The sequence below is a fragment of the Leptopilina heterotoma genome, unplaced genomic scaffold (genome assembly GCF_015476425.1).
Source record: "Leptopilina heterotoma isolate Lh14 unplaced genomic scaffold, ASM1547642v1 Lhet_108, whole genome shotgun sequence".
Lineage (NCBI taxonomy): Eukaryota > Metazoa > Arthropoda > Insecta > Hymenoptera > Figitidae > Leptopilina > Leptopilina heterotoma.
This window is the reverse complement of record NW_025110825.1, coordinates 1,903,725-1,929,340: the sequence shown is the minus strand read 5'-3', so window position 1 is coordinate 1,929,340 and position 25,616 is coordinate 1,903,725. Positions and strand designations below refer to the sequence as shown.

The 25,616-nt window shown below is 31.4% G+C and overlaps 3 protein-coding genes across 3 annotated transcripts; all 3 read left to right on the top strand.

The window, feature by feature from the left end:
• Nucleotides 1-324: 324 nt before the first annotated feature.
• LOC122503137 (fatty acid synthase-like) lies at nucleotides 325-8,200 on the top strand. Its single transcript, XM_043613576.1, has 14 exons — nucleotides 325-737; nucleotides 823-1,073; nucleotides 1,152-1,383; nucleotides 1,513-1,934; nucleotides 2,059-2,352; nucleotides 2,497-2,707; nucleotides 2,856-3,016; nucleotides 3,207-3,524; nucleotides 3,688-4,214; nucleotides 4,357-4,637; nucleotides 4,725-5,108; nucleotides 5,203-7,070; nucleotides 7,143-7,865; nucleotides 7,943-8,200. Exons 1-14 carry the CDS (start codon nucleotides 593-595, stop codon nucleotides 8,057-8,059), a joined length of 5,934 nt encoding a protein of 1,977 aa, XP_043469511.1. The 5' UTR covers nucleotides 325-592; the 3' UTR covers nucleotides 8,060-8,200.
• A 127-nt stretch (nucleotides 8,201-8,327) lies between these two features.
• LOC122503141 (fatty acid synthase-like) lies at nucleotides 8,328-17,293 on the top strand. Its single transcript, XM_043613578.1, has 14 exons — nucleotides 8,328-8,755; nucleotides 9,271-9,521; nucleotides 9,806-10,037; nucleotides 11,239-11,660; nucleotides 11,846-12,139; nucleotides 12,261-12,471; nucleotides 12,646-12,806; nucleotides 12,927-13,244; nucleotides 13,324-13,850; nucleotides 14,058-14,338; nucleotides 14,411-14,794; nucleotides 14,887-16,064; nucleotides 16,137-16,859; nucleotides 16,937-17,293. The coding sequence occupies exons 1-14, from the start codon at nucleotides 8,611-8,613 to the stop codon at nucleotides 17,051-17,053; spliced, it is 5,244 nt and encodes a 1,747-aa protein (XP_043469513.1). The 5' UTR covers nucleotides 8,328-8,610; the 3' UTR covers nucleotides 17,054-17,293.
• Nucleotides 17,294-18,294: 1,001 nt separating this feature from the next.
• Nucleotides 18,295-25,396, top strand: LOC122503143 (fatty acid synthase-like). The gene is made up of 14 exons (XM_043613589.1): nucleotides 18,295-18,640; nucleotides 18,784-19,034; nucleotides 19,200-19,431; nucleotides 19,591-20,012; nucleotides 20,080-20,373; nucleotides 20,524-20,734; nucleotides 20,809-20,969; nucleotides 21,091-21,408; nucleotides 21,603-22,129; nucleotides 22,284-22,564; nucleotides 22,687-23,070; nucleotides 23,161-24,263; nucleotides 24,337-25,050; nucleotides 25,192-25,396. The coding sequence occupies exons 1-14, from the start codon at nucleotides 18,496-18,498 to the stop codon at nucleotides 25,318-25,320; spliced, it is 5,172 nt and encodes a 1,723-aa protein (XP_043469524.1). The 5' UTR covers nucleotides 18,295-18,495; the 3' UTR covers nucleotides 25,321-25,396.
• The last annotated feature ends 220 nt before the right edge of the window (nucleotides 25,397-25,616 follow it).

The following is a 25,616-nucleotide window of genomic DNA, read 5'->3' as shown; positions in this document are numbered from 1 at the left end:
TCAAATTTAATTTAAATAAAAAAATGCAGTTTCGATTAAAAATTAATTTACTATTCTTTTGTAGAAAAAATGGAAATTTTTAATTCCTTGACATAAACCTCGAAATATATCAAAATGAACGGACAATAGTGTGACGACTTGAACTTTTTTATTTTCTTTCTTTCTTTTTGATTTACAAATAAGGTGAATTTAAAAAGTAAATTTCCAATTTTGTAATTTCCGGAAACTTTATTTTGTAGACACGATGTTAATATAATTAAATTGAAGGTAGTAAATAATGCATACGATTTCAAAACTCTTGATCCCACTTAAGGTGAGAGTACTCAAAAAGCAAAAGTCAACCATTAATGAACGTCATTCGTTATTCGTCTATCGGTTCTATCGAAGGTATTACGTGAAAAACAAGAAAATAACAAACCATCAAAAGTGTTAATAATTTCGTGCGATCTTCACCGATCGCATGAATGTATTCTAATTTTCTCTTATTTTAAATTACCGACAACTCAAAAAAAAAAACAAATTGATATATTTTTCTTAATTTAATTGTTGTGAGATAGAAAATTAAATTTTGTTAAGAAGCAAAAAAAAAAAAATGGAACCAATAATGACGGGAGATGAAATAGTGATATCGGGAATATCAGGAAAATTTCCAAACAGTGAAAATGTTAATAAATTGCAAAATAATCTTTTAAATAAAATTGACTGTGTTACTGACAGCAAAGTCCGATGGAATTTCGGTAGGAAAATTATTATTTAATTAACAAAATATTAAAATTTACTTCAATTTTAGATGTGATTTTATAAATTTTGAAATATGTGCAGAACATCCAGATGTACCACCGCGAATTGGTGTTATGAAAAGTATTGATACATTCGATCGTATATTTTTTGGAATTCATGGAAAATTGGTGGACTGTATGGATCCAATGGTAAGAATGATGATTGAAACAACATACGAGGCAATAACGGATGCTGGAATTAATCCAAAAGAATTAAAAGGAAGTAAATCGGCCGTTTTCACCGGTAGCAGTTTTTCAGAATCGGAAAAAACATTCTTCTTCGAAAAATTAGAGGTAAACTATAAAAATAGATAAATAAAAGAAAATATTCCCCGTGGATGAGATAAATAATGAACTTCATTCTATTTCTAGCAAAATGGATTCGGTTTACTGGGAGCTAGTAGGGCAATGTTGGCAAATCGACTTTCGTTTTTTTTCGGTCTCACTGGACCAAGTGTTAATGTCGACTCTACCTGCTGTGGAGGTATGACTGCTCTAGATCAGGGAATAGCAGCACTTAGAGAAGGAAGGGCCGAAAGCGCAATTATTGGTGCCAGTAATGTTGTTCTACATCCGAACATATCCTACCAATTATTCCAATTAGGTAATTGTATCACTAAAATATTTACCGATCCACAAGTTCTGAACTAGTGGATGTTTGTGAATTCTGTAATTATTATTCATTTAAGTATACTCAAAACATTAGGTAAAAATTTTAATGTAAAAATTTCAGGACTTTTATCGCCCGACGGGATTACAAAATCATTCGACAATAAAGCTAATGGTTATACACGCAGCGAAGGACTTGTTGTACTCTTCCTACAAAGGGCGCGTGACGCTAAACGAATTTATGCCGAGGTCAAAAGTGCACGCATGTTTTTTGGAAATGTCAACGATAATTATCCATTTTTCTTACCAACTCACGATTCTCAATCGAAAAATATGCAAATGACATTGAAGGAAGCAGGTCTTTTGGGAAAGGATATTTCATATGTAGAAGCCGACGGTTCAGGTATTAAGGACATGGATGCCGAGGAAGTAAAAGCAATCGACGAGGTTTACAATGTGGGACGACATTCGCCTCTTTTGATTGGATCTATCAAATCTAACATTGGATCATGTTCGGCTACAAGTCCACTTAATGGAATTATTAAGGTTTTTGCACTTACAATTATAATTATTAACCTAAAACAATAAAAAGACAGAAAATAAGAGTAACTATTAATATTAAAAACTGAAATTATTAATTAATTTCCTTTAAATTTCTTTATTTTTGTAGGTTATCACGGCAATGGAAAAAGGATTCATTCCACCAAACTTACATTTTAAAGAAACGCCTGATAAAATTCCGGCCATTAAAGAAGGTCGTTGTAAAGTGGTAACGGAACTAACTCCCTGGACTGGAGACTATGCAGTCGTTAATAGTTTAGCATTAAGTGGTGCTAGTGCCAATGTTGTATTAAAAAATTACAAAAAAGATAAGAAGAACGGAGGAAAACCAGACGACAATCTTTCCCGACTAGTAACAGTATCTGGATGTACAGAAGAAGCTGTTGACGTCCTTCTGAGCGATGTTAGTAATTGAAATCACTATTTTGTTTTTGATTCTAAATTTTGAATTCAACTTGAAAGTTTATGATTGATAATAACAAATGTACATTTTTGAAAGCGCAAGTAGTGGAATTCTGTATGTGACATAATTAATTAAATTTCACAGTTGGAAAGCCGACCCGCGGATGTAGAAATGCTTCAACTTTTGTACGATGTATTCGATACTGAAATACCAGCTCATTTATATCGAGGTTATACATTACTTCCTCCTGATGGATTAGTAAAAAATAAAACACGAGAGATTCAATTTAATACCGGACTCAAGAGGGAAATATGGTACATGTTTTCTGGCATGGGTTCACAATGGGTTGGAATGGGTAAGTTATGTCTTGAAACTACAAGAACATTTTAAAAATTAAGAAATACTTGAATTAACCGAATAAATTCATTCATTATTCATTCAGCGAATGTAGTAAGTAAAGCAATTTTCAAAAAAATTATTAATTTTTAAAAATTATCTAACAGGAGAAGCATTATTGGAAATACCAGTTTTCGCAGAAGCTATAAAAAAATGCGACCGTGTCTTAAAACCAAGAGGCATCGATATTGTGCGTATTATTACAGAAAAGGACCCAAAAATGTTTGACAACATTGTCAATTCATTTGTTGGAATTGCTGCTATTCAGGCAAGTGAAGAAGCTCTAAAGGATAATTTTTTAAGAAAACTTTTCTTGCATTACTAAAAAAGGATTTTATTATTGCGAATAAAAATATTTAACAAAAGACCTAGATTTTGGGAAGCAATTAGTCAAAAGGGTTAAAAATAATTAATGATTTTAATTGTAGACATAATAGTGATCAATACTTTTATTTCAGATTGGCTTAGTAGATGTCCTAGACTCGGTGGGACTGAAACCAGATTTCTTAATTGGACATTCTGTTGGAGAACTAGGTTGCGCTTACGCTGATGGATGTTTTACAGCAGAACAAATGGTCCTTGCTGCATTAAGCAGAGGATTAGCATCAGTAGAAACAGAAATGCCAAGAGGTTCTATGGCAGCAGTTGGTCTAGGCTATGAAGAAATACAAAATCTCTGTCCAACTGATATTGATGTAGCATGCCACAACAGTTTAAGCAGTTCCACTATCAGTGGTCCGGCAGATTCTATGAAAGCCTTCGTCGCACATCTAACAGTTAGTAACATTTGGTTTTCAAATAAAAAATTTAAATGTAAAACTAAATAGCATTCGGATGAATAATATTCTGATATATCATGATCAGAAATTAACATAATCTATATGCTAAAAAATTTTAAAATAAAGCTCTTTTCTAACTAAAGATAAATACACATTTTAGGATAAGAAAATTTTTGCCAAAGAAGTCGCATGCAGTAATATTGCCTACCACAGCCGATATATTGCTCCCGCAGGTGAAAAGTTAAAAAAATACCTTCAGGAGGTAATTCCTAATCCCAAACTTAGAAGTAATCGCTGGGTAAGTAGTTCAGTACCACGTGATGAATGGAATTCAGCAAGGGCTCGACTATCCTCTGCAGAATATCACACAAATAACCTTTTAAATGCTGTTCTCTTTGCCGAAACTGCAAAATCTATTCCATCGAATGCAGTTGTTATCGAAATAGCCCCCCACGGCCTTCTACAAGCGATCGTTAAGAAATCATTACCAGAGAATGTTCTCAATGTACCCTTAACCAAACGAGGTCATCCAGACAATGCATCATTTATTTTTACTGCTTTGGGAAAAATATACAACGCTGGTTACAACGTTAAAATTTCGAATCTTTATCCTAAGGTCAATTATCCAGTATCACGAGGAACACCATCAATTTCCTCAATAATTCGATGGGATCACTCAGCTAATTGGTAAGAAAAGCAGAAAACCCTCGCGATAAAAATGGGTATAGTAAAAAATGTTCCACTTAGAAGAATCTTTTAAGTATTATTTAAAAAACTACTTCGTAAACTAAAATGTATATTTATCGAAGACTCACTTCTTGATCTACAGGTACACTAACTTTTTCAAGCAAGCAAATGAAGTAAAGGAAGGAGAAATGAAATTCACAATCAATTTGAAAGACGAGAAGTGGAAATATTTGGAACATAATAAAATTGATGACAAAGTGATTGTACCCTCTTCTCTTTATTTAACACTAGCATGGGAAGTTCTAAAATCCCTAAAAGAAAAATCTGAAGAATCCGTTGTTTACGAAAACATAAAAATTCATAAGCATCAAGTAGAATTATCAAAAGACAAAAATATCGAGTTAGTTGTTATGGTGCAAAAAGGTACTTAATTACTACTTCATGATAAAAAATTACCATTTAAGTTTACTACATGTTGCACAGATACAAAGAAATTACTGCATTTTTTAGGTACCGGTAGCTTTGAAATAACAAATAATGAAGAATTACTCTGCTCTGGAATCATACAAACTACCAATAACCCCAATCAGGAATGCAGTTTAATTCCTAAAACGGCTGATAAAGAATATCAAGATCTAAGTGAAAGTGACATTTACACAGAGTTGCAGATGCGAGGTTTAAAATACTCAGGTTTATTTAGATGTATACGTAAAGCATCAGGGAATGGAAGCAATGGGGTTATGGTATGGAAAGATGATTGGACAGCATTTTTAGAAGGAATGATTCAAATGCATATCCTTGGAAGTGACACTAGAAAAGCACAAGTGCCAATCACAATAAGAAAAGTTATTATTAACTTAAAATTACAAAAAGAAGTTGTTTATAAGTTAGAAGGTGAGCGTAACTTAAATTTTTTTATTTTTATCATCTCATCTATATTCTACGTGCAACAGTAATTCCTCTATCGTAATAATAATTGTATTTTTAGAAATTCCTGTCACAGTGTACAGAGGACAAAAAACAGTTAATGCAGGTGGTGTACAAATGGAAGGAATTGCCCATAGGTTGATACGACAGGAAACGTATAAAAATAATGTTATTACAGAGAAACTTCAAATTGTTCCTGGTACAGACGGAGCGCCATCTAGTTTAACAGAGATCTTGAAGATAACTATTCAACTTTTACAAGACAATTTGAAAACTTCAAATCTAATTCATATTGTTAATGATGAAAGTACAGATTCAAAGAATGTAAAGCAAGTGTTGGAAAATATTCTTCAAGACAGTGCGGAAAGTAAAAGACATAAAGTAGATGTAGTTTCATCAACGTGGTTAACGAGGAATAAATCAGATTTTAGTGACATTGCACTCTTGATCCTTTCTAATATTGAAAAATATACTCCCGAAAAAATTTCCAATATCATCTCAGACGGTAAATTTGTATTAGCATTTACAGAATCAAAAAACGTAGATACTGTTCTAAAAATGGTACATTCTGTGGGCGCAGGTCTTGTACTTAAAAAATATCCATCAAACAATCAAATCGCCTTGCTTTTGAGACAAAAGCAAACTACAAGCAAGATAACTGTTTTGGATATCAATGATAGCAAAGATTGGTCGAGTCAAATAAAAACAGTACTGAGATCTAAAGATTATGACCGTTTAATAATTGCCATCAGATCAAAACAGTGTTCCTATATATGCAAAAACATTGAAGTTCTTCAAAAAGAACGAAATGGACATAAAATTCAAATTGTAGACATACTGGATCCAAAAGTTTCCAATTTCTCTTTAGATGATTCATTAATTAGCTCGCATATGAATCTCGATTTGAAAATGAATATTCTCCTGCCGGGTAAAATTTGGGGAACATACACGCATACTCCAATTGCCTCCAATGTTTGTCAAGCGGAAAACTGGAATGCTAAACAAATGAAAAGTTCTGATTTGGAGTCAATTAAGTGGGTTGAAGGAATTTCTAAGAGATCTGAAGACGCAATTAAAGTCGAATACTCTTCAGTTAATCAAAGTGACATACTGTCGGCAAGTACAAAAACTTTATCAAAAGACTATGAAAAAAATAGACTCGAAATTAGATCATTTGGACAAGAATATTCTGGAATTAATGCACAAGGAAAAAGAGTAATGGGAATTGTTGAAAATGCTGCATTTTCAAATTACATAGAAAGCAATATTAATTTTACATGGAAATTACCAGAAAATTGGTCATTAGAAGATGCTGCAACTGTACCTTTAGCATACGCTACTGCATATTTGGCATTGATAAAAGGGGAACTAAAAAACAACGAATCAATTTTCATCTACGATGGCACTTGTTCCATTGGACAAGCTGCCATTAATTTAGTATCAAACGTCACATCTCAAGTATTCGCTGGATATACTACTAATAACGACAAAAAAAATCTAAAAGACAGCTTTTCAAATATTCCTGAAAATCATCTTATTAGTACATCAGGTACATTTCCCGATCAAATCCTCGCAAAAACGAATGGAAATGGAGTGAATGTTGTTATATATAATGGAGACGATTTAAGTAAAATAGAAACCTGTCTAATGTGCGTTAAAAATCAAGGAAGAATCATAGTTGTAGGAAACTTACAACAAGCATTCAGTAAATCAGTGGGAATGGAAATATTTTTAAGAGAAATTGGTATATTCTCTATAGTTACAAAGAAAATAATTAATCTTGATTTAGCAACGAAAAAGAAATTATCACAATTAATTGAGAACGGATTATTAAACCGAACTGTTAAACCGCTACCCAGATGTGTCTACTCAAGGGATCTGCTGAAGGATGCATTTATTCACGGAGCTTCTAAAAAAGTTTTTGGAAAAGTAATATACTTTTTTGGATTTTGAATGTCAATTTCAACACATAATGTTTTATTACAATTTATTTCTTTACAGATCCTTGTTAAGATACAGCCAGAAGATGGAAGTAATATAGCTCCTTCAATACATCGTTTCTCGTGCAAAAGCGAAGCCTCCTACTTGATAATTGAAGGATTAAGTGACTTTGGACTGGAACTAGTCGACTTTCTAGCGGTTAGAGGTGCCAGAAGTATCGTCATAGCTTCCGAATCAAAAAGTACCAGAGCTTTTAGTAATCACCGGATAAGTTTGTGGAGAAGTTACGGAGTTTCAGTTACAATTCGAGAAGAACTGGATCTTACACATCGTGAGAATGGAAATGCTCTTCTCGAGGAAGTTGGTACATTTGGCACAGTGGATGCAATTTTCGATCTTCAGCGCCTTGACAATTCATCAAGAAGGTCTTCCAATGCAAAATATTTGTTCACCAAACACCTCTTTGAAGAATCTAGGCAAATGTGTCCTAACCTACGCCACTTTATTATCTTTTCAACAAGCAAAGTTATCGGTGAAACCATTGATGACTTTTTATTACGTGAAGTTGAATTGACAAAAATTTGTCAACCAAACTCAAAAGGAGTTACAGGACTTTTGATTCTCTTGGGACCTGTTTCTGGAATTGCGGAAAAAACAACTGAATACGAGAGAAATGTACCACTCTTATCTATTTATAGTATTATTAAACAATTGGATATATTAACTGGATCAAATACCTCTATTGCGTCTGTTTATCATAAATCAGAAGATGATACCGAAAAGGTAAAAACACTTTTTTGAGAAAAAATTGCTTTTAATTTCAAATGAAACATTTTTCTATTAATGGATTCAATTTTCAGGTGCCAGAACATTTCCACGCCGTTAAAGAAACAGAGAAATCAAAATTTGTTAAATATATTAATTCAGATCAATCTTTAGGGACATTCTCTAGGTATAAAATTACAGACGAAAATTAATGATTAAATTAATTTAATTTCTTTAAAGGATCAGTTTGAGAAATATTAATAGTTGCTTAGTACATACATACGACGTCTACTATTAACCAAAAAATATTTTTTATAATTTTTTGGAATAAAACTATTGATTGTATGAAATAGGACGATATTTACTATCTAAATTAAATCTTCTTCCTGTAGAAAATGAGTATTTTAGAAATTCAAATTTTCTGTTATTAATAATGTTTCACGAATTATGAATTTAAACTTTGATTTGAAAACAATGAAAATTTTTCATAGCAATAATTAAATGAAATGGAAATTTTATTCATGTTTTACTCATTAAGTAATATATGGGAATTTATAAATGATTATTTCCTCTTTGAAAACGAATTAAAAAAGTCTGTTTGCAATATATCATTCCCATCGCATATGCACTTAAATAAAGTCACAGAAAATAAAGGTTTTTGTGCTGAATTTAAATTATTTACTTTTATAAAAGTGTATTAACATTTTAAGTAAAATTATAAATAATTTATTTTTATTAAAGTACTAATAAAATAAAGAAAAAGATGATTTCAAAGCTGACGGGAGATGAAGTAGTGATATCGGGAATGTCTGGAAAATTTCCGAACTGTGACAATATTGACGAATTGCAAAATAATCTTTTAAATAAAATAGACTGTATTACTAACAGCAAAGCCCGCTGGGACTACGGTATGAATTGTTTTAATTATACAAAAAAATCTAAAAAAATGTATTTTAAATTTCAAACTTAAGAAATAAACTTTATTGAAGTATGAGAATCAAAAATGTTTGTTCTAAGATGTAAATAGTCTTATAAGCAACTAATTTTTAATGACAGCCATTGTTTTCGTGGGCGTTTGCAGACCAAGAAGTAAATCAGTACTCGCAAACGACAACGTAAACAATTTGGCTGCTTTGATCTCGTGTTACGTATGGTACATTTATTCCAAAGGTACAAAAGTAGCGATTTTAGATAGTAAATGACAGGAAATAAAAGGTATTCATTTGTTCGACTTGCATGAAAATGGAGTTTATTTTTACCTTTGGACAAAAATTACATGTAACAGAGTGTCATTTTTACCAATGGGAAAAAATGACAGCAATATTCGCATGGTCGAACAAATAAACAGACTTACTCCATATTGTTTGTTATCTAAAAGCGTTATTATTGTGCCAGTGGGATAAAAAAAACCTTAATTAAACAGAACACCCACAAGTGCCACCGCGAATCGGTATCATGAACAATGTTGACAAATTTGATAATGCTTTTTTTGGAGTTCACGGAAAATTAACAAATTCTATGGATCCAATGATAAAAATAATGATAGAAACATCATACGAAGCAATTGTGGATGCTGGAATTAATCCAAGAGAATTAAGAGGGAGTAAATCGGCAGTTTTTACCGCAAGCACTTTTTCAGAGTCGGAAAAAGCGTTTTTCTACGAAAAAATTCAGGTTCAATTTTTGTAGTATTTCTAACATATCTACTTTTTTGGTTTAAGACTAATAAATATGCTAATTTCACTATTGGAAACATGTAAATTTACAATCAGAATCTATGATTAGTGTTATTAACTAATTCTCTGTTAATGAAGGTAATGTATTTAAAAGAATATTTTCAGTGTTAACAATTTAAAAAAAATAAAAAGAATTTCCAGCAGCAAAATAAATTAATATGGTTAAGTTTTTTAGACATTTCGAATTGTTCAGAGCAATGCTGATTTTTTTTATATTTTTAGGCAAATGGTATTGGTTTATTAGGAGCTAGTAGGGCAATGTTGTCAAATCGAGTTTCGTTTTTTCTCGGTTTTACTGGACCAAGTATTAACATTGATTCTAGTTGTTGTGGAGGTATGTCTGCTTTAGAGCAGGGAATAGCAGCACTTAGAGAAGGAAGGGCCGAAAGTGCAATTATTGGTGCCAGTAATGTTATTCTACACCCGAGCATATCCTTCCAGTTATTCCAATTAGGTAACTATATACACTTCCGTCGGGAATTATCGGTACGGCTGCACGCGCACGGCCCAAAAACATACCAATCTTAAAATCACGATTTTTTTGGAAATACAAATGTCAGAAAATTAATTAATATACCATTCGAAAGATTATTAAATTCAACGATTAATGATACATAACTGAAAATTTTAATAATTTATACAAAGATTGCAGCAATCGACAAATTTGACAAAAAAATTTTAAAAATACAATTTTTTTGGAAATTTTTTCAACCCTTGCACATTTTTTAAAAATTGTAGAAAAAATTTGAAACTTACATAAGTGTGATCATTCAAATTTCATCTTTAATTTAAGACCAAAAGAGTTTAAAAATCTTATTCGGTTTGTGAGATATCATTATAAACGTCCAAGCATGTTTTTTGACAAATGCATTGAATTAGTCGATTTTGAACGGTTTTTGGCAGAAAATGCTCGTCCGTTTATAATGATATCTCGCTAACCGATTAAGATTTTTGAATTCTTTTGGTCTTAAATTAAAGATGAGACTTGAATGATCACACCTATATAAGTTTCATATTTTTTCTACAATTTTTAAAAAATGTGCAGGGGTTGAAAAAATTTCCAAAAAATTGTACTTTTAAAATTTTTTTGTCAAATTTGTTGATTGCTGCAATCTTTGTATAAATTATTAAAATTTTCAGTTATATATCATTAATCGTAGAATTTAATAATCTTTCGAATGGTATATTTGTTAATTTTTTGACATTTGTATTTCCAAAAAAATCGTGATTTTAAGATTGGTATGTTTTTGGGCCGTGCGCGTGCAGCCGTACCGATAATTTCCGACGGTAGTGTATCACTCTCGTTGAAAATTTAATATTTAAAGATCCACAAGTTCTAAACTCATGATTGTTTGTCAATTTGTGTTAAAAAATTGTCTATACCGATACAACAATTTTCAAAAATTTGTTATTGTAACAAACGAAAACAAAATTCAGTTTAACAGCTCTAGCTACACTCATGAAATGACATTATTAAAGAATTATATTCTAACAATTATGGAAATATTCTGACGTGTTAACAATAAAAAATTTTTATTTTTATAACACATGATAAAATATTGTTACAATAAAATTTGAAATCGAAGAAGATATAAATACTTTATTTATTTAAAGCATTCAAACTGTTAGAGAAAAATTTAATGTGAAAATTTTAGGACTTTTATCTCCCGATGGGATAACAAAATCATTTGACAATAAAGCTAATGGTTATACACGTAGCGAAGGACTCGTTGTACTCTTTCTTCAAAAGGCACGAAACGCTAAAAGAATTTACGCAGAAGTCAAAAGTGTAAGCAACATTTTTGGAAATGTCAACGATAATTATTCATTTTTCTTCCCATCACACGATTTCCAATCGAAAAATATGAAAATGACATTAAAAGAATCAGGTATTAAGGGAAAGGATATTTCATATGTAGAAGCTGACGGTTCAGGTATTAAAGACATTGATGCCGAAGAAGTGAAAGCAATTGATGAGGTTTACAATGAGGGGAGAAATTCGCCTCTTTTAATTGGATCCATCAAATCTAACATTGGATCCTGTTCGTCCGTAAATCCACTTAATGGAATTATTAAGGTTTTTACATTTACTCATATAATTGCAAACCATTTATCAAATCAAATTAATATAATTTTAAATTATTTATTAATTTCTTAAAGGTTTATAACTTTAAAGTCCCTGGCTATTATCCTAAAATTTATACTAGCATTAATAAATTAAGACATCTTTATTCAAAGGAAGATCTATCTTATTTTTTGTAGGTTATCACGGCAATGGAAAAAAGATACATTCCGCCAAACTTAAATTTTAAAGAACCGTCTGACAAAATTCCTGCATTTAAAGAAGGTCGCTGTAAAGTAGTAACAGAACTAACTCCTTGGACCGGAGACTACGCAGTCGTTAATAGTTTAGGATTAACTGGTGCCACATCTAATGTGGTATTAAAAAAATTTAAAAAAGATAAAAAGAACGGAGGAAAACCAGACGATAAGCTGTCGCGATTAGTAATAGTCTCTGGATGTACAGAAGATGCTGTTGACGTTCTATTGAGCGAAGTTAGTAATTGTAATCACAATTTTTATTTTGATTATAAATTTGAATACAAATGCAAACCTCTTCAGCGCAAATAGGAAAATTCCGAAAGAATATTAACAGGTTAATAATTAACTTTCACAGTTGGAAAAACGACCTACGGATGTAGAAATGCTTCAGCTTCTGTACGATGTATTTGAAACTGAAATACCAGCTCATTTATATCGAGGTTACACATTACTTCCTCCTGACGGATTAGTAAAAGATAAAATACGAGGCATTCAATTTAATTCCGGATTCAAGAGGGAAATTTGGTACATGTTTTCTGGCATGGGCTCGCAATGGGTTGGAATGGGTAAGTAATGCTCTACAGCTACTAAAACATTTTCGACTTTAGGGGATAGAATTATTTCATATCCTATCCCCCATTAGAGGATTGATCATTTATATTTTCGGAATAAAGGAAAAAAAGTATAAAAACATATAAAAAAACACTAAACAAAATGACACTTTAAATTTCATTTAACAGGAGAAGCTTTATTGGAAATATCTGTATTCGCGGAAGCTATAAAAAAATGCGATCGTGTCTTAAAACCGAGAGGTATCGATATTGTGCGCATCATTACAGAAAAAGATCCACAAATGTTTGACAACATTATCAACGCATTTGTTGGAATTGCTGCGATTCAGGCAAGTAATGAATCTATAAAATATCTTTATAAGAAAAAGATACTAGTAATTACCAAAAAAACTAATAATAATTAATAATTTTAATTTTAGACATAATACTGATCAATACTTTTATTTCAGATTGGTTTGGTAGATGTCTTAGACTCAGTGGGACTGAAACCAGATTTCATAATTGGACATTCAGTTGGAGAATTAGGATGTGCTTACGCTGATGGATGTTTTACAGCAGAACAGATGGTTCTTGCTGCATTAAGCAGAGGATTGACATCAGTAGAAACAGAATTGCCAAGAGGTTCTATGGCAGCAGTTGGTCTAGGCTATGAAGAAATCAAAAATCTCTGTCCACCTGATATTGATGTAGCATGCCACAACAGTTCAAGCAGTTCCACTATCAGTGGTCCTGAAAAATCTATGAAAGCCTTCGTAAAACAATTACAAGTTAGACCAATTTAAATCCTCAATTTTATCTTAAAGCAAAACAATTAAGAAATCATAAAAAATTAAATATTTTTTTAAGGAGAAGAACATTTTTGCTAAAGAAGTAGCATGCGGTAACATTGCCTACCACAGTCGGTACATTGCTCCAGCGGGTGAAAAATTAAGAAAATACCTTCAGGAGATAGTTCCTAATCCCAAACCTAGAAGTAATCGATGGGTGAGCAGTTCAGTTCCACGTGATGAATGGAATTCATCAAAAGCTCATCTATCATCTGCAGAATATCACACAAACAACCTTTTAAATTCTGTTCTGTTTGCTGAAACTGCAAAGTCTATTTCACCGAATGCAGTTGTTATCGAAATAGCCCCGCAGGGTCTTCTACAAGCGATCGTCAAGAAATCATTACCAGAAAATGTGCTCAATGTTCCATTAACTAAACGAGATCATCCAGAAAATCAATTATTTCTTATTGCGGCATTAGGAAAAATTTATAACGCTGGCAGAAATATCAAAGTTTCGAATCTGTATCCTAAGGTAAAATATCCAGTATCAGGAGGAACAGGATCAATTTCCTCAATAATTCGATGGAACCATTCAGCTAATTGGTAAGAAAAATAAAAACTTTTTGTGGAATCCCTAAATATATTAACATATATTTTATGTTAATTTAACAATCATATACAATATTAACTGGTTTAAGAAACAAAATGTTGTATTTAAAAGAATCTTTTAAGTTAAGTTATAAAAAAGGTTTTCCAACACTAACAAACTTGAAATATATATTTATGAAAAAATTACACCCTGAACTGCAGGTTCACTAACTTTTTCCAACAATCAGATGAAATTAAGGCAGGAGAAATAAATTTCATAATTAACTTGAAAGAAGATAGGTGGAAATATTTGGCACATGCTAAAATTGGTGACAAGGTAATAATTCCCTCTTCTCTGTACTTAACACTTGCATGGGAAGTTCTAAATTCCCTAAAAAATAAATCTGAAGAATATGTAATATACAAAACTATCAAAGTTTATAAGCACCTAGTAGAAATTCCAAAAGATCAAAATATCGAAATAGTCACAATGGTTCAAAAAGGTACTTAATAAATACTTCACTATAAAAAATTAGCATTTACGTTTACTACACGTAAACTACTACACTTTTTAGGTTCCGGTAACTTTGAAATCACAAATAATGAAGAATTACTTTGCTCTGGAATTATACAAACTACCAATAATCTCAATCAGGAATACAGTTTGGTTTCTAAAAAGACTGATAAAGACGATCAAGATCTAAGTCAAAGTGAAATTTACACAGAATTGCATATGAGAGGTTTTGAATATTCAGGTCCGTTTAAAACTATTCGAAAATCATCAGTCAATGGTTGCAATGGGGTTTTGGAATGGCAAAACAATTGGACAACATTTTTAGAAGGAATGATTCAAATGAATATTCTTGGAAATGACACTAGAAATGCACAAGTGCCAATCACAATAAGAAAAGTTATTATTAACTTAAAATTACAAACAGAAGCGAGCAACATGTCAAAAGGTAAACACGAATTCACATTATTAATATTAATCCTTATCGTGTAATTAATAAATATTATAGGAAATAATAATTATTCTACCGAATAATTTCAGAAATTCCAGTCACAGTGTTTAGAGCACTAGAAACTGTAATTGCGGGTGGTGTACAAATGGAAGGAATTGCACATGAGTTGATTCTACATGAAACTCGGAAAAATAATGTTATAACAGAGAATCTTCAGATTAGCTCCCACATGGATATTGATTTAAAAAGAAATATTCTCCTACCAGGTAAAATTTCGAGAACATACATGCACACTCCAATTGTCTCCAATGTTTGTCTAGCGGAGAACTGGATTGCTGCACAAATGAACAGCTCTGATTTGGAGTCAATCAAGTGGGTTGAAGGATTTGCTAAGAGATCTGAAGACGCAATTAAAGTCGAATACTCTTCAGTTAATCAAAGTGACATTCTGTCAGCAAGTACAAAAACGTCATCAGAAGACATTAGAAATAATAGACTTGAAATAAAATCATTTGGACAAGAATATTCTGGAATTAATGCACAAGGAAAAAGAGTAATGGGAATTGTTGAAAATGCTGCACTTTCAAATTACATAGCAAGCAATATTGATTTCACATGGAAATTACCAGAAAATTGGTCATTAGAAGATGCTGCAACTGTACCTTTAGCATATGCTACTGCATATTTGGCATTGATAAAAGGGGAATTAAAAAACAACGAATCAATTTTCATCTACGATGGCACTTGTTCCATTGGACAAGCTGCCATTAATTTAGTATCAAACGTCACATCTCAAGTATTCGCTGGATATACTACTAATAACGACAAAAAAAATCTAAAAGACAGCTTTTCAAATATTCCTGAAAATCATCTTATTAGTACATCAGGTACATTTCCCGATCAAATCCTCGCAAAAACGAATGGAAATGGAGTGAATGTTGTTATATATAATGGAGACGATTCAAGTAAAATAGAAACCTGTCTAATGTGCGCTAAAAATCAAGGAAAAATCATAATTCTAGGAAATTTACGACAAGCATTCAGTAAATCAGTGGGAATGCAAATATTTTTAAGAGAATTTGTTATATTCTCTATAGTTACAAAGAAAATAATTAATCTTGATTTAGCAACGAAAAAGAAATTATCACAATTAATTGAGAACGGATTATTAAACCGAACTGTTAAACCGCTACCCAGATGTGTCTACTCAAGGGATCTGCTGAAGGATGCATTTATTCACGGAGCTTCTAAAAAAGTTTTTGGAAAAGTAATATACTTTTTTGGATTTTAAATGTCAATTTCAACAAATAATGTTTTATTACAATTTATTTCATTACAGATCCTTGTTAAGATACAGCCAGAAGATGGAAGTAATAGAGCTCCTTCAATACATCGTTTCTTGTGCAAAAGCGAAGCCTCCTACTTGATAATTGAAGGATTAAGTGACTTTGGACTGGAACTAGTAGACTTCCTTGTGGTTAGAGGTGCTAAAAGTATCGTCATAGCTTCCGAATCAAAAAATACCAGATCTTTTAGTAACCACCGGATAAGTTTGTGGAGAAGTTACGGAGTTGTAGTTACAGTTCGAGAAGAACTGGATCTTACACATCGTGAGAATGGAAATGCTCTTCTTGAGGAAGTTGGTACATTTGGCACAGTGGATGCAATTTTCGATCTTCAGCGCCTTGACAATTCATCAAGAAGGTCTTCTAATGCAAAATATTTGTTCACCAAACACCTCTTTGAAGAATCTAGGCAAATGTGTCCTAACCTACGCCACTTTATTATCTTTTCAACAAGCAAAGTTATCGGAGAAACTGTTGATGACCTTTTATTACGTGAAGTGGAATTGACAAAAATTTGTCAACCAAACTCAAAAGGAGTAACAGGACTTTTGATTCTCTTGGAACCCGTTTCTGGAATTGCGAAAAAAACAACTGAATACCAGAGAAGTGTACCACTTTTGTCTATTTATAGTATTATTAAACAATTGGATATAGTAACTGGATCAAATACCTCTATTGCATCTGTTTATCATAAATCAGAAGATGATACCGAAAAGGTAAAAACAGTCATTTTAGAAAAAATTGCTTTTAATTTCAAATGAAACATTTTTTTATTAATGGATTCAATTTTTAGGTACCAAAACATTTCCACGACGTTAAAGAAACAGAGAAATCAAAATTTGTTAAATATATTAATTCAGCACAATCTTTAACCACATTTTCTAGGTTTCAAATTACAGACGAAAATTAATGCTTAAATTAATATAATTTCTTTAAAGGATTAGTTGAGGAATATAAATAATTGCTTAGTACATACGACGTCTACTAATAACCGTAAAGTATTTTTTATAATTTTATAATTTTTTGTAAAGAAAATATTGATTCTATGAAATAGAGCGATATTTACAATCCAAATTGAATCCTCTTCCTGTAGTCAATATGCACTTTAGAAATTCAAATTTTCTGTTATTAAAAATGTTTCACTAACTATGGATTTATACTTTGATCTAAAAACATTGTAAATTTTTCATATCAATAATTAAATGTAATGGAAATTTCATTCAAGTGTTGCTGATTAAGTAATACGTGTAAATTTATGAACGATTATTTTCACATTAAAATCGAATTAAAAAAATTCTATTAGTAATATATTATTCATATCGCATATGCACTTGAATAAAGTCATAGATAATAAAGGTTTTTGTGCAGAATTTAAATTATTGACTTTCAAAAAAGTGTATAAAAACATTTTAAGTAAAATTCTAGATAATTTCTTTTTATTAAAGTCGTAATAAAATACAGAAAAAAATTAATTCAAAGATGATGGGAGATGAAGTAGTGATATCGGGAATTTCAGGAAAATTTCCGAACTATGACAATATTAAGGAATTGCAAAATAATCTTTTAAATAAAATAGATTGTATTTATAATACAAAAAACTATTAAAAAATGTATTTTAAATTTTAAACCTTAGAAATAAACTTTATTAAAGTATGAGAATTGAAAATGTTTGTTCTAAGATGTAAATAGTCTATAAAGCAACTAATGTTCAATGACAGCCATTTGTTTTCGTGGGCGTTTGCAGACCAAGAAGTAAATCAGTACTAGCAAACGACAAGGTAAACAATTTGGCTGCTTTGGTCTCGTGTTACTAATTGCACTTTTTATTTCAAAGAAACGAAGGTAATGGTTTTAGATTGCAGTAGACGTCAGGGAATAAAACGCAATCATTTACCTACAATTTTTTGCACAGAAAATATTGATTCTATGCAATAAAGAGATATTTATAATCCAAGTTGAACTCTCTTCCTGTAGACTATAACTACTTTAGAAATTCAAATTTTCTGTTATTAACAATGTTTCACGAACTATGTATTTAAATTTTGATCTAGAAACATTGTAAATTTTCCAAAGTAGTAATGACATACATAAAAATTTCCACTTCTGTCAAGATGCACTTATGAAAATGATTAATTTCATAAACGAGTATTACCTCTTCGACAACGAATAGAAGAAGACGTTTTATTATTGGAAATATATCATTTATATCACATCTAAACTTAAATAAAGTTAAAAGAAATAAAGTTTTGTGCTGAATATAAAATATTATTTTCTCTGAAAAAAGAATTAAAATAATTTGAGGAAAATTTAAAATATATTTTTTCTACTCAAATTTGAATATAAAGAAAAAGAATGGAACCAAAATTAACAGGAGATGAAGTAGTAATATCCGGAATAGCAGGGAAATTTCCAAACAGTGCAAATGTTAATGAATTACAAGAACATCTTTTAAATAAAATAGATTGTGTTACTGATAGTAAAGACCGATGGAATTTCGGTATGAATTCTTTCAATAATACAATATAAAAATTATTTTTAAAAATGTATTTAAAATTTTAAAAACAAACAATACACTTTTGTTAAAGTATCTAGAAATGGAAATTATTGTTTTAAAACGAAAAAATAATTTTAATTAAATAGAACACCCACAAGTGCCGCCGCGAATCGGCATTATGAAGGATATTGACAAATTTGATCGTAACTTTTTTGGAGTTCATGGAAAATTGACAGAATGTATGGATCCAATGCTAAGAATGATGATAGAAACAACATATGAAGCAATAACGGATGCTGGAATTAATCCAAGAGAATTAAGAGGGAGTAAATCAGCAGTTTTTACCGCAAGCACTTTTTCAGAGTCGGAAAAATCGTTCTTCTACGAAAAAACGCAGGTTCTATTTTTGTAGTATTTCTAACATATCTACGTTTTTGCTTAAGACTAATAGATATTCTAATTTCATAAAAAGAATTTTTTGAAGTAAAATAAATTGTTAATAATTCAGTTTCTTAGACATTTCAAATTGTTCAGAGGAATGATGGTTTTTTTATATTTTTAGGCAAATGGTATTGGTTTATTGGGAGCAAGTAGGGCAATGTTGTCAAATCGACTTTCGTTTTTTCTTGGTTTCACTGGACCAAGTATTAACATTGATGCTAGTTGTTGCGGAGGAATAACTGTTTTAGAGGAGGCTTTTAAAGCGATTAAGGAGAAACGAGCAGAAAGCGCAATTATTGGTTGCAGTAATGTTGTCTTACATCCAAACATGTCTCTACAGTTCCGCCTGTTAGGTAACAATCTGTTTTTGCAATTATAGTTATTTATAACGCAATCAAAACTTTGAAAAGCTCCCTTAACATTTTACTCTTCAGGCATAAGAAAAGTTTGAACAAATGAATTAAATTGAAATCAACGCAACACTAAATTTTAAATCCTTGTTAAATCTTTAGGTCTCTTATCACCAGACGGTATAACAAAATCATTCGATAATGCAGCAGATGGCTACACTCGTAGCGAAGCAATCGTTATATTTTTTCTACAAAGGGCGCGTGACGCTAAACGAATTTACGCTGAAGTAAAAAGTGCACGCATGTCAATTGGAAATGTTAACGATAACTTTTCATTTTTCTTTCCAACACACGATTTTCAATCGAATATTATGAAAGAGACATTAAAAGAAGCAGGTATTAAGGGAAAGGATATTTCATATGTAGAAGCAGACGGTTCAGGTATAAAGGAAATCGATGCGGAGGAAGTAAAGGCAATCGACGAGGTTTACAATGAGGGACGAAATTCACCTCTTTTGATTGGATCTATCAAATCTAATGTTGGATCCTGTTCGTCTACAAGTCCACTTAATGGAATTATTAAGGTTTTTACATGCACTCAAATAATATTAAACTAATAAATACAAAACATTACCACTAACATTGTCTTAGGTTATCACTGCCATGGAAAAGGGATGCATTCCGCCAAACTTAAATTTTAAAGAATCGTCTGACAAAATTCCTGCCTTTAAAGAAGGTCGCTGTAAAGTAGTAACAGAACTAACTCCTTGGACCGGAGACTATGCAGTCGTTAATAGTTTAGCATTAACCGGTGCCAGTGCTAATGTTGTATTAAAAAGATACAAGAAAGATAAAAAGAACGGAGGTAAACCAGACGATAAGCTTCCGCGATTAGTAACAGTCTCTGGATGTACAGAAGAAGCTGTTGACGTTCTATTGACCGAAGTTAGTAATTGGAATAACAATTTTGTTCTTGATTATAAATTTTTACTATGAACCGAAAGTTTATGATTCTAAATTACAAATAAGCACTTCTTAGTAGCCAGTAGTGATATTTTAAAACAGTATATGTAGACAACTTATTGAATTTCACAGTTGGAAAGTAAACAACTCGATGTAGAAATGATTCAACTCATGTATGATATATTCGAATGTGAAACGCCAGCTCACTTATATCGAGGTTATACAATACTTCCCCCTGAAGAATTGGTAAAAGATAAAACACGAGATATTCAGTTTAATACCGGTCTTCAAAGGAAAATTTGGTACATGTTTTCTGGCATGGGTTCACAATGGGTAGGAATGGGTAAGTTTTGTCCAGAAGATAAAAGAATACTTTCGATTTTAAGGATTTATTTATTTTACAAAATACTTTGACAGGGGAGGCTTTATTGCAAATACCAGTTTTCAAAAAAGCTATAATGAAATGCGACCGTGCCTTAAAACCGAGAGGCATCGATATTTTACGCATCATTACAGACAAGAATCCACAAATGTTTGACAACATTGTCAACTCATTTGTTGGCATTGCTGCTATACAGGTAAGTAATACTATCAGTACTTCGGCAGTAAAGTGGTTAAAAATCTCAAAACTGAGAAAATATTTAAGTAAACATGGTTTAGAAATAATAAACTATAGAAACAACTAATAATTTATTTTAGATTGGTCTAGTAGATGTCTTAGACTCAGTGGGTGTGAAACCAGATTTCTTAATTGGGCATTCAGTGGGAGAGTTAGGATGTGCTTATGCTGATGGGTGTTTTACAGCAGAACAAATGGTCCTTGCTGCATTAAGCAGAGGATTAGCATCAGTAGAAACAGAAATGCCAAGAGGTTCTATGGCAGCAGTTGGTCTTGGTTATGAAGAAATAAAGAATCTCTGTCCACCTGATATTGATGTAGCTTGTCATAATAGTGCAGGCAGTACCACTATAAGTGGTCCTGTAGATTCTATGAAAATCTTCGTAAAACAATTACAAGTTAGATAAATTTAAATTCTGAGCCCCACTTGATCAACTTCCCGATAACTGTCTGATAAATTTATCGCATATAATTTCTTGTAGCTATCTAATAGTTAAGGTTAATTAAGACTTGGATCAATTGGGGCTAAATTAAATATTTTTAATTGAAACATTATTTCCAAAATCATAATGATATTGAATACTTTTTTAAGGAAAAGAATCTTTTTGCCAAAGAAGTGGCATGCAGTAACATAGCCTATCACAGTCGGTACATTGCTCCAGCTGGCGAAAAATTAAAAAAATACCTACAAGAAGTAATTCCTAATCCTAAACCGAGGAGTGATCGTTGGATAAGCAGTTCAGTACCCTATGATGAATGGAAATCAGCTAGGGCACGACTGTCATCCGCTGAATATCATACAAACAACCTACTAAACCCTGTCTTGTTTGCTGAAACTGCAAAGTTCATTCCATCACACGCTACCGTTATCGAAATAGCTCCCCATGGACTCCTACAAGCGATCGTCAGGAAATCATTACCAAAAAATGTTCTAAATATACCATTAACTCAAAGAGGTAATCATGATGGTGTATCTTTTCTGTTGGAAGGTATGGGAAAAATTTACAATACTGGCTACAATATCAAGATATCGAAACTTTATCCTAAAGTCAATTATCCTGTATCACGAGGAACTCCGTCAATTTCATCATTAATTCGATGGGATCATTCCATTAAATGGTAAGAATAAAAGTTTATCCGCAACAGCTAACATAAATTGGCTCTTTATGTTAGACACAATAAACTATCCTTTGCAATTAATTCAGCAATTTAAAAATATGTGTAAGTGAAGCAGTTTAAAATTAAAATGAATTACTGTTTTCTTGCTCTGCAGGTACACAAATTTCTTCAAACTACCGAAAGAAATTAAAAATGGACAAGTAAAATTTACTATTAATTTGAATGACGAAAAGTGGAAGTATTTAGAACACATTAAAATTGATGGCAAGGTGTTAGTTCCCTCTTCTTTATATTTGATACTTGCAGGGGAAGTTCAAAAATGGTTAAAAAATGATTCAGAAACATCATTCGTTTACCACAAAGTAGAAATTCATAAACATCCAATAGTAATTCCAAAATATGAAGACTTTCTTCTTGTAGTTATGGTTCAAAAAGGTACTTCATACGATACTTGGAGGAATATATTCTATTATTGATTATTCTTAAAAAAACAAAAATTTGCTCAACTATCACTACAGAAGCAGTAAAATCGTATAATTAATTGTTGCATTTTTCAGGTTCTGGTTACTTCGAAATATCAAATAAGGAAGACTTGCTTTGTTCTGGAATTATACAAGCGACTGATAACCATGATCAGGAATGCAGTCTGATTCCTAAAAAGGATTATACAGAATATGAAAATCTAAATGAAAGTGACATTTACACAGAATTGCAGATGCGAGGTTTGGAATACTCAGGTCCGTTTAGAATTATTCAAAAATCATCAAGCAATGGAGGAAATGGGATTTTAGAATGGAGAGATGACTGGATAACATTTTTAGAAGGAATGATTCAAATGCATATCCTTGGAACTGACACCAGAAATACGCAAGTGCCAATCGCAATTAGGAAAATTACTATTAATTTAAAATTGCACACAGAAACGAGCAACATTTCCAAAGGTGAACATGGCTTCATAATTTTAATATACATATATTACGCAATTCATTAATATTATGGGATATACAAATTATTCTATTGTACATTTTCAGAAATTCCTGTCTCAATGTATAGGGGATTGGATACTATCAATGCCGGTGGTGTTCAAATGGAAGGAGTCATTTTAAAAACTATTTCTAATGAGTTTCGGAAAAACAATATTATTACTGAACAAATTTTACCTGGAACAATTACAGGAACATATAAACGCTTTCAAATTTCTAGTAATCTGAAATCTACAAATGAGGACAGTATTGCCTGGGTCGAGCAACCCTCTAAAGAATCTGCCAACACAATCAAAATCGAATACTCTGCAATTAATAATAAAGATATTCTATTAGCCAATACTAAAATATCATTAGAAAACACTGGAAGAAATAGACTCAAAATGAAGTCGTTTGGTCAAGAATATTCTGGAATTAATTCACAAGGATACAGAGTAATGGGAATTGCTCCAAATGTTGCACTTTCAAATTATCTAACACCCGATAATGATTTCACATGGAGAATACCTGATAATTGGTCCTCGGAAGATGCTGCGACTGTACCTCTAGCATATGCAACTGCTTATTTATCATTGATGATATTGGGAAAAATAAAAGCAGATAAATCAGTTTTTGTCTATAATGGATCTTGTTCCATTGGACAAGCTGCAATTAATATAGCAATAAACATTACATCACAAGTATTTATCGGTTATGCTAATGATATTGATAAAAAGAACTTAAGAAGCAGATTTGAAAATATTCCCAAAAATCACTTTATAAGTACATCAGGAAATTTTACTGATCTAATTTTTACGCAAATGAAGAAAAAAGCAGCAGACATAATAATATATAATGCAGAGGATTTAAACAAAATAGAAGAATGTACGTTGTGCGTGAGAACTGAAACGCAAATTATTATTGTAGGAAAATTTCAAAAATCATTTAGTAAAACAATTGGAATGCAATTTTTTAACCAAGCAGTTGGTCTATCCTCAGTAATTCCTAGTAACGTAATCAACCTTGATAAAGACACGAAAAAAATATTATCGCATATGATCGAAACTGGAATATCGAAGAAAATCGTCAAACCATTACCTAGATGTGTTTACTCAAGAGACAAGCTCAACGATGCTTTTATTCACGGATCTTCAAAGAATGTTTATGGAAAAGTAATGTTTTTGCCACTTGAACGAAATTTTAAATTTAGCACTTAATATTCTATTACAATTTGTTTCTTTACAGGTCCTTATCAAAGTACAGACAGAAGAAGGAAAAAATAAGGCCCTAACAATACCTCGTTTCTTGTGCAAAAGTGAAGCCTCCTACTTGATAATTGAAGGATTAAGTGACTTTGGACTTGAATTAGTTGACTTCTTAATTGTTAGAGGTGCTAGAAATATTGTTATAGCTTCCAAATCAAAAAATACAAGAGCTTTCAGCCATCACCGGATAAGTTTGTGGAGAGGTTACGGAGTTTCAGTCACAGTTCAAGAAGAACTGGATCTTACACGTCGTGAAAATGTAAATTCTCTCCTTGACAAAGTTGGCACAGTTAATGGAATTTTCGATCTTCAGCGTCTTGAAAATTCATCAACAAGGTCACGCAACTTGAACTACTTGTGCACTAAACATCTCTTTGAAGAATCTAAACGACTATGTCCTAATATAAGACATTTTGTTGTTGTTTCAACATGCAACGATATTGGGGAAAACATTCACGACCTTTTGTTACAAGAAATTGATTTAACAAAAATTGTTCAACCAAAATCAAAAGGGATCAATGGACTTTTGATTCTTCTTGGACCAGTATCAGGAATTGCAAAAGAAACCAATAACAAGAGTAATGTACGTCTATTGTCTATTCCTAGCATTATTGAACAAATGGAAATAGTTATGGGATCAAAAGCGTCTATTGCTTCTATCTCTTATAAGCCATTGGAAGACAAATCAAAAAAGGTGAGAACACTTTATTCAAAAATCATACAAAACCTTTTTTTATAACTTGGTTATTACTTCTGCACTATGAAACGCAACTTTTATATATATTTTGACTATTAATGTTATTAAATATTATTATAAAATTTAAAATTGTTTTAGATGAAAGAAGAATTCCAAATTTTAACGGAAACAGAGAAGTCAAAGTTTGACAAATATATTAATGCCATTCAACCATTAACAAACTCCTCTTGGTTCCACATTTTAAAGGACAAACAATCATTTTTATAAATTCTGATTCCATGATATGAAAATCAATACTAAAACTGTTACATAAATTATAAGTTAATAAAACAAATTTCTTTTAGATTTGACTAATAACTATTATAATACCGTCTGTCAAAAAGTAGTTAAAAAATCTCAAATATAGTTCTTGTAATAAACTTTTTTAATTGTTCTTGGAATTTAACTACTTTCCTTAGCTAACTGAACTGAAAATTTTTAACTTATAAGAAATAGTAAAATTTATCATATAAAAGTATTTACTTATTATTTACTTTTATACTCACTCTAAAGTTCTTGTTGCT

What these genes read in the sequence shown, in the direction of transcription:
- LOC122503137 (XM_043613576.1), top strand. Translation starts at nt 593, where the DNA reads ATGGAACCAATAATGACGGGAGATGAAATAGTGATATCGGGAATATCA. An exon ending in CAAAGTCCGATGGAATTTCG is followed by an intron (nt 738 to 822) that starts GTAGGAAAATTA and finishes AAATATGTGCAG; the next exon opens with AACATCCAGATGTACCACCG. An exon ending in CAGAAGATGATACCGAAAAG is followed by an intron (nt 7,866 to 7,942) that starts GTAAAAACACTT and finishes TTCAATTTTCAG; the next exon opens with GTGCCAGAACATTTCCACGC.
- LOC122503141 (XM_043613578.1), top strand. Translation starts at nt 8,611, where the DNA reads ATGATTTCAAAGCTGACGGGAGATGAAGTAGTGATATCGGGAATGTCT. An exon ending in TTGACGTTCTATTGAGCGAA is followed by an intron (nt 12,140 to 12,260) that starts GTTAGTAATTGT and finishes TAACTTTCACAG; the next exon opens with TTGGAAAAACGACCTACGGA. An exon ending in CTAAAAAAGTTTTTGGAAAA is followed by an intron (nt 16,065 to 16,136) that starts GTAATATACTTT and finishes ATTTCATTACAG; the next exon opens with ATCCTTGTTAAGATACAGCC.
- LOC122503143 (XM_043613589.1), top strand. Translation starts at nt 18,496, where the DNA reads ATGGAACCAAAATTAACAGGAGATGAAGTAGTAATATCCGGAATAGCA. An exon ending in TTGACGTTCTATTGACCGAA is followed by an intron (nt 20,374 to 20,523) that starts GTTAGTAATTGG and finishes TGAATTTCACAG; the next exon opens with TTGGAAAGTAAACAACTCGA. An exon ending in AACGAGCAACATTTCCAAAG is followed by an intron (nt 23,071 to 23,160) that starts GTGAACATGGCT and finishes GTACATTTTCAG; the next exon opens with AAATTCCTGTCTCAATGTAT.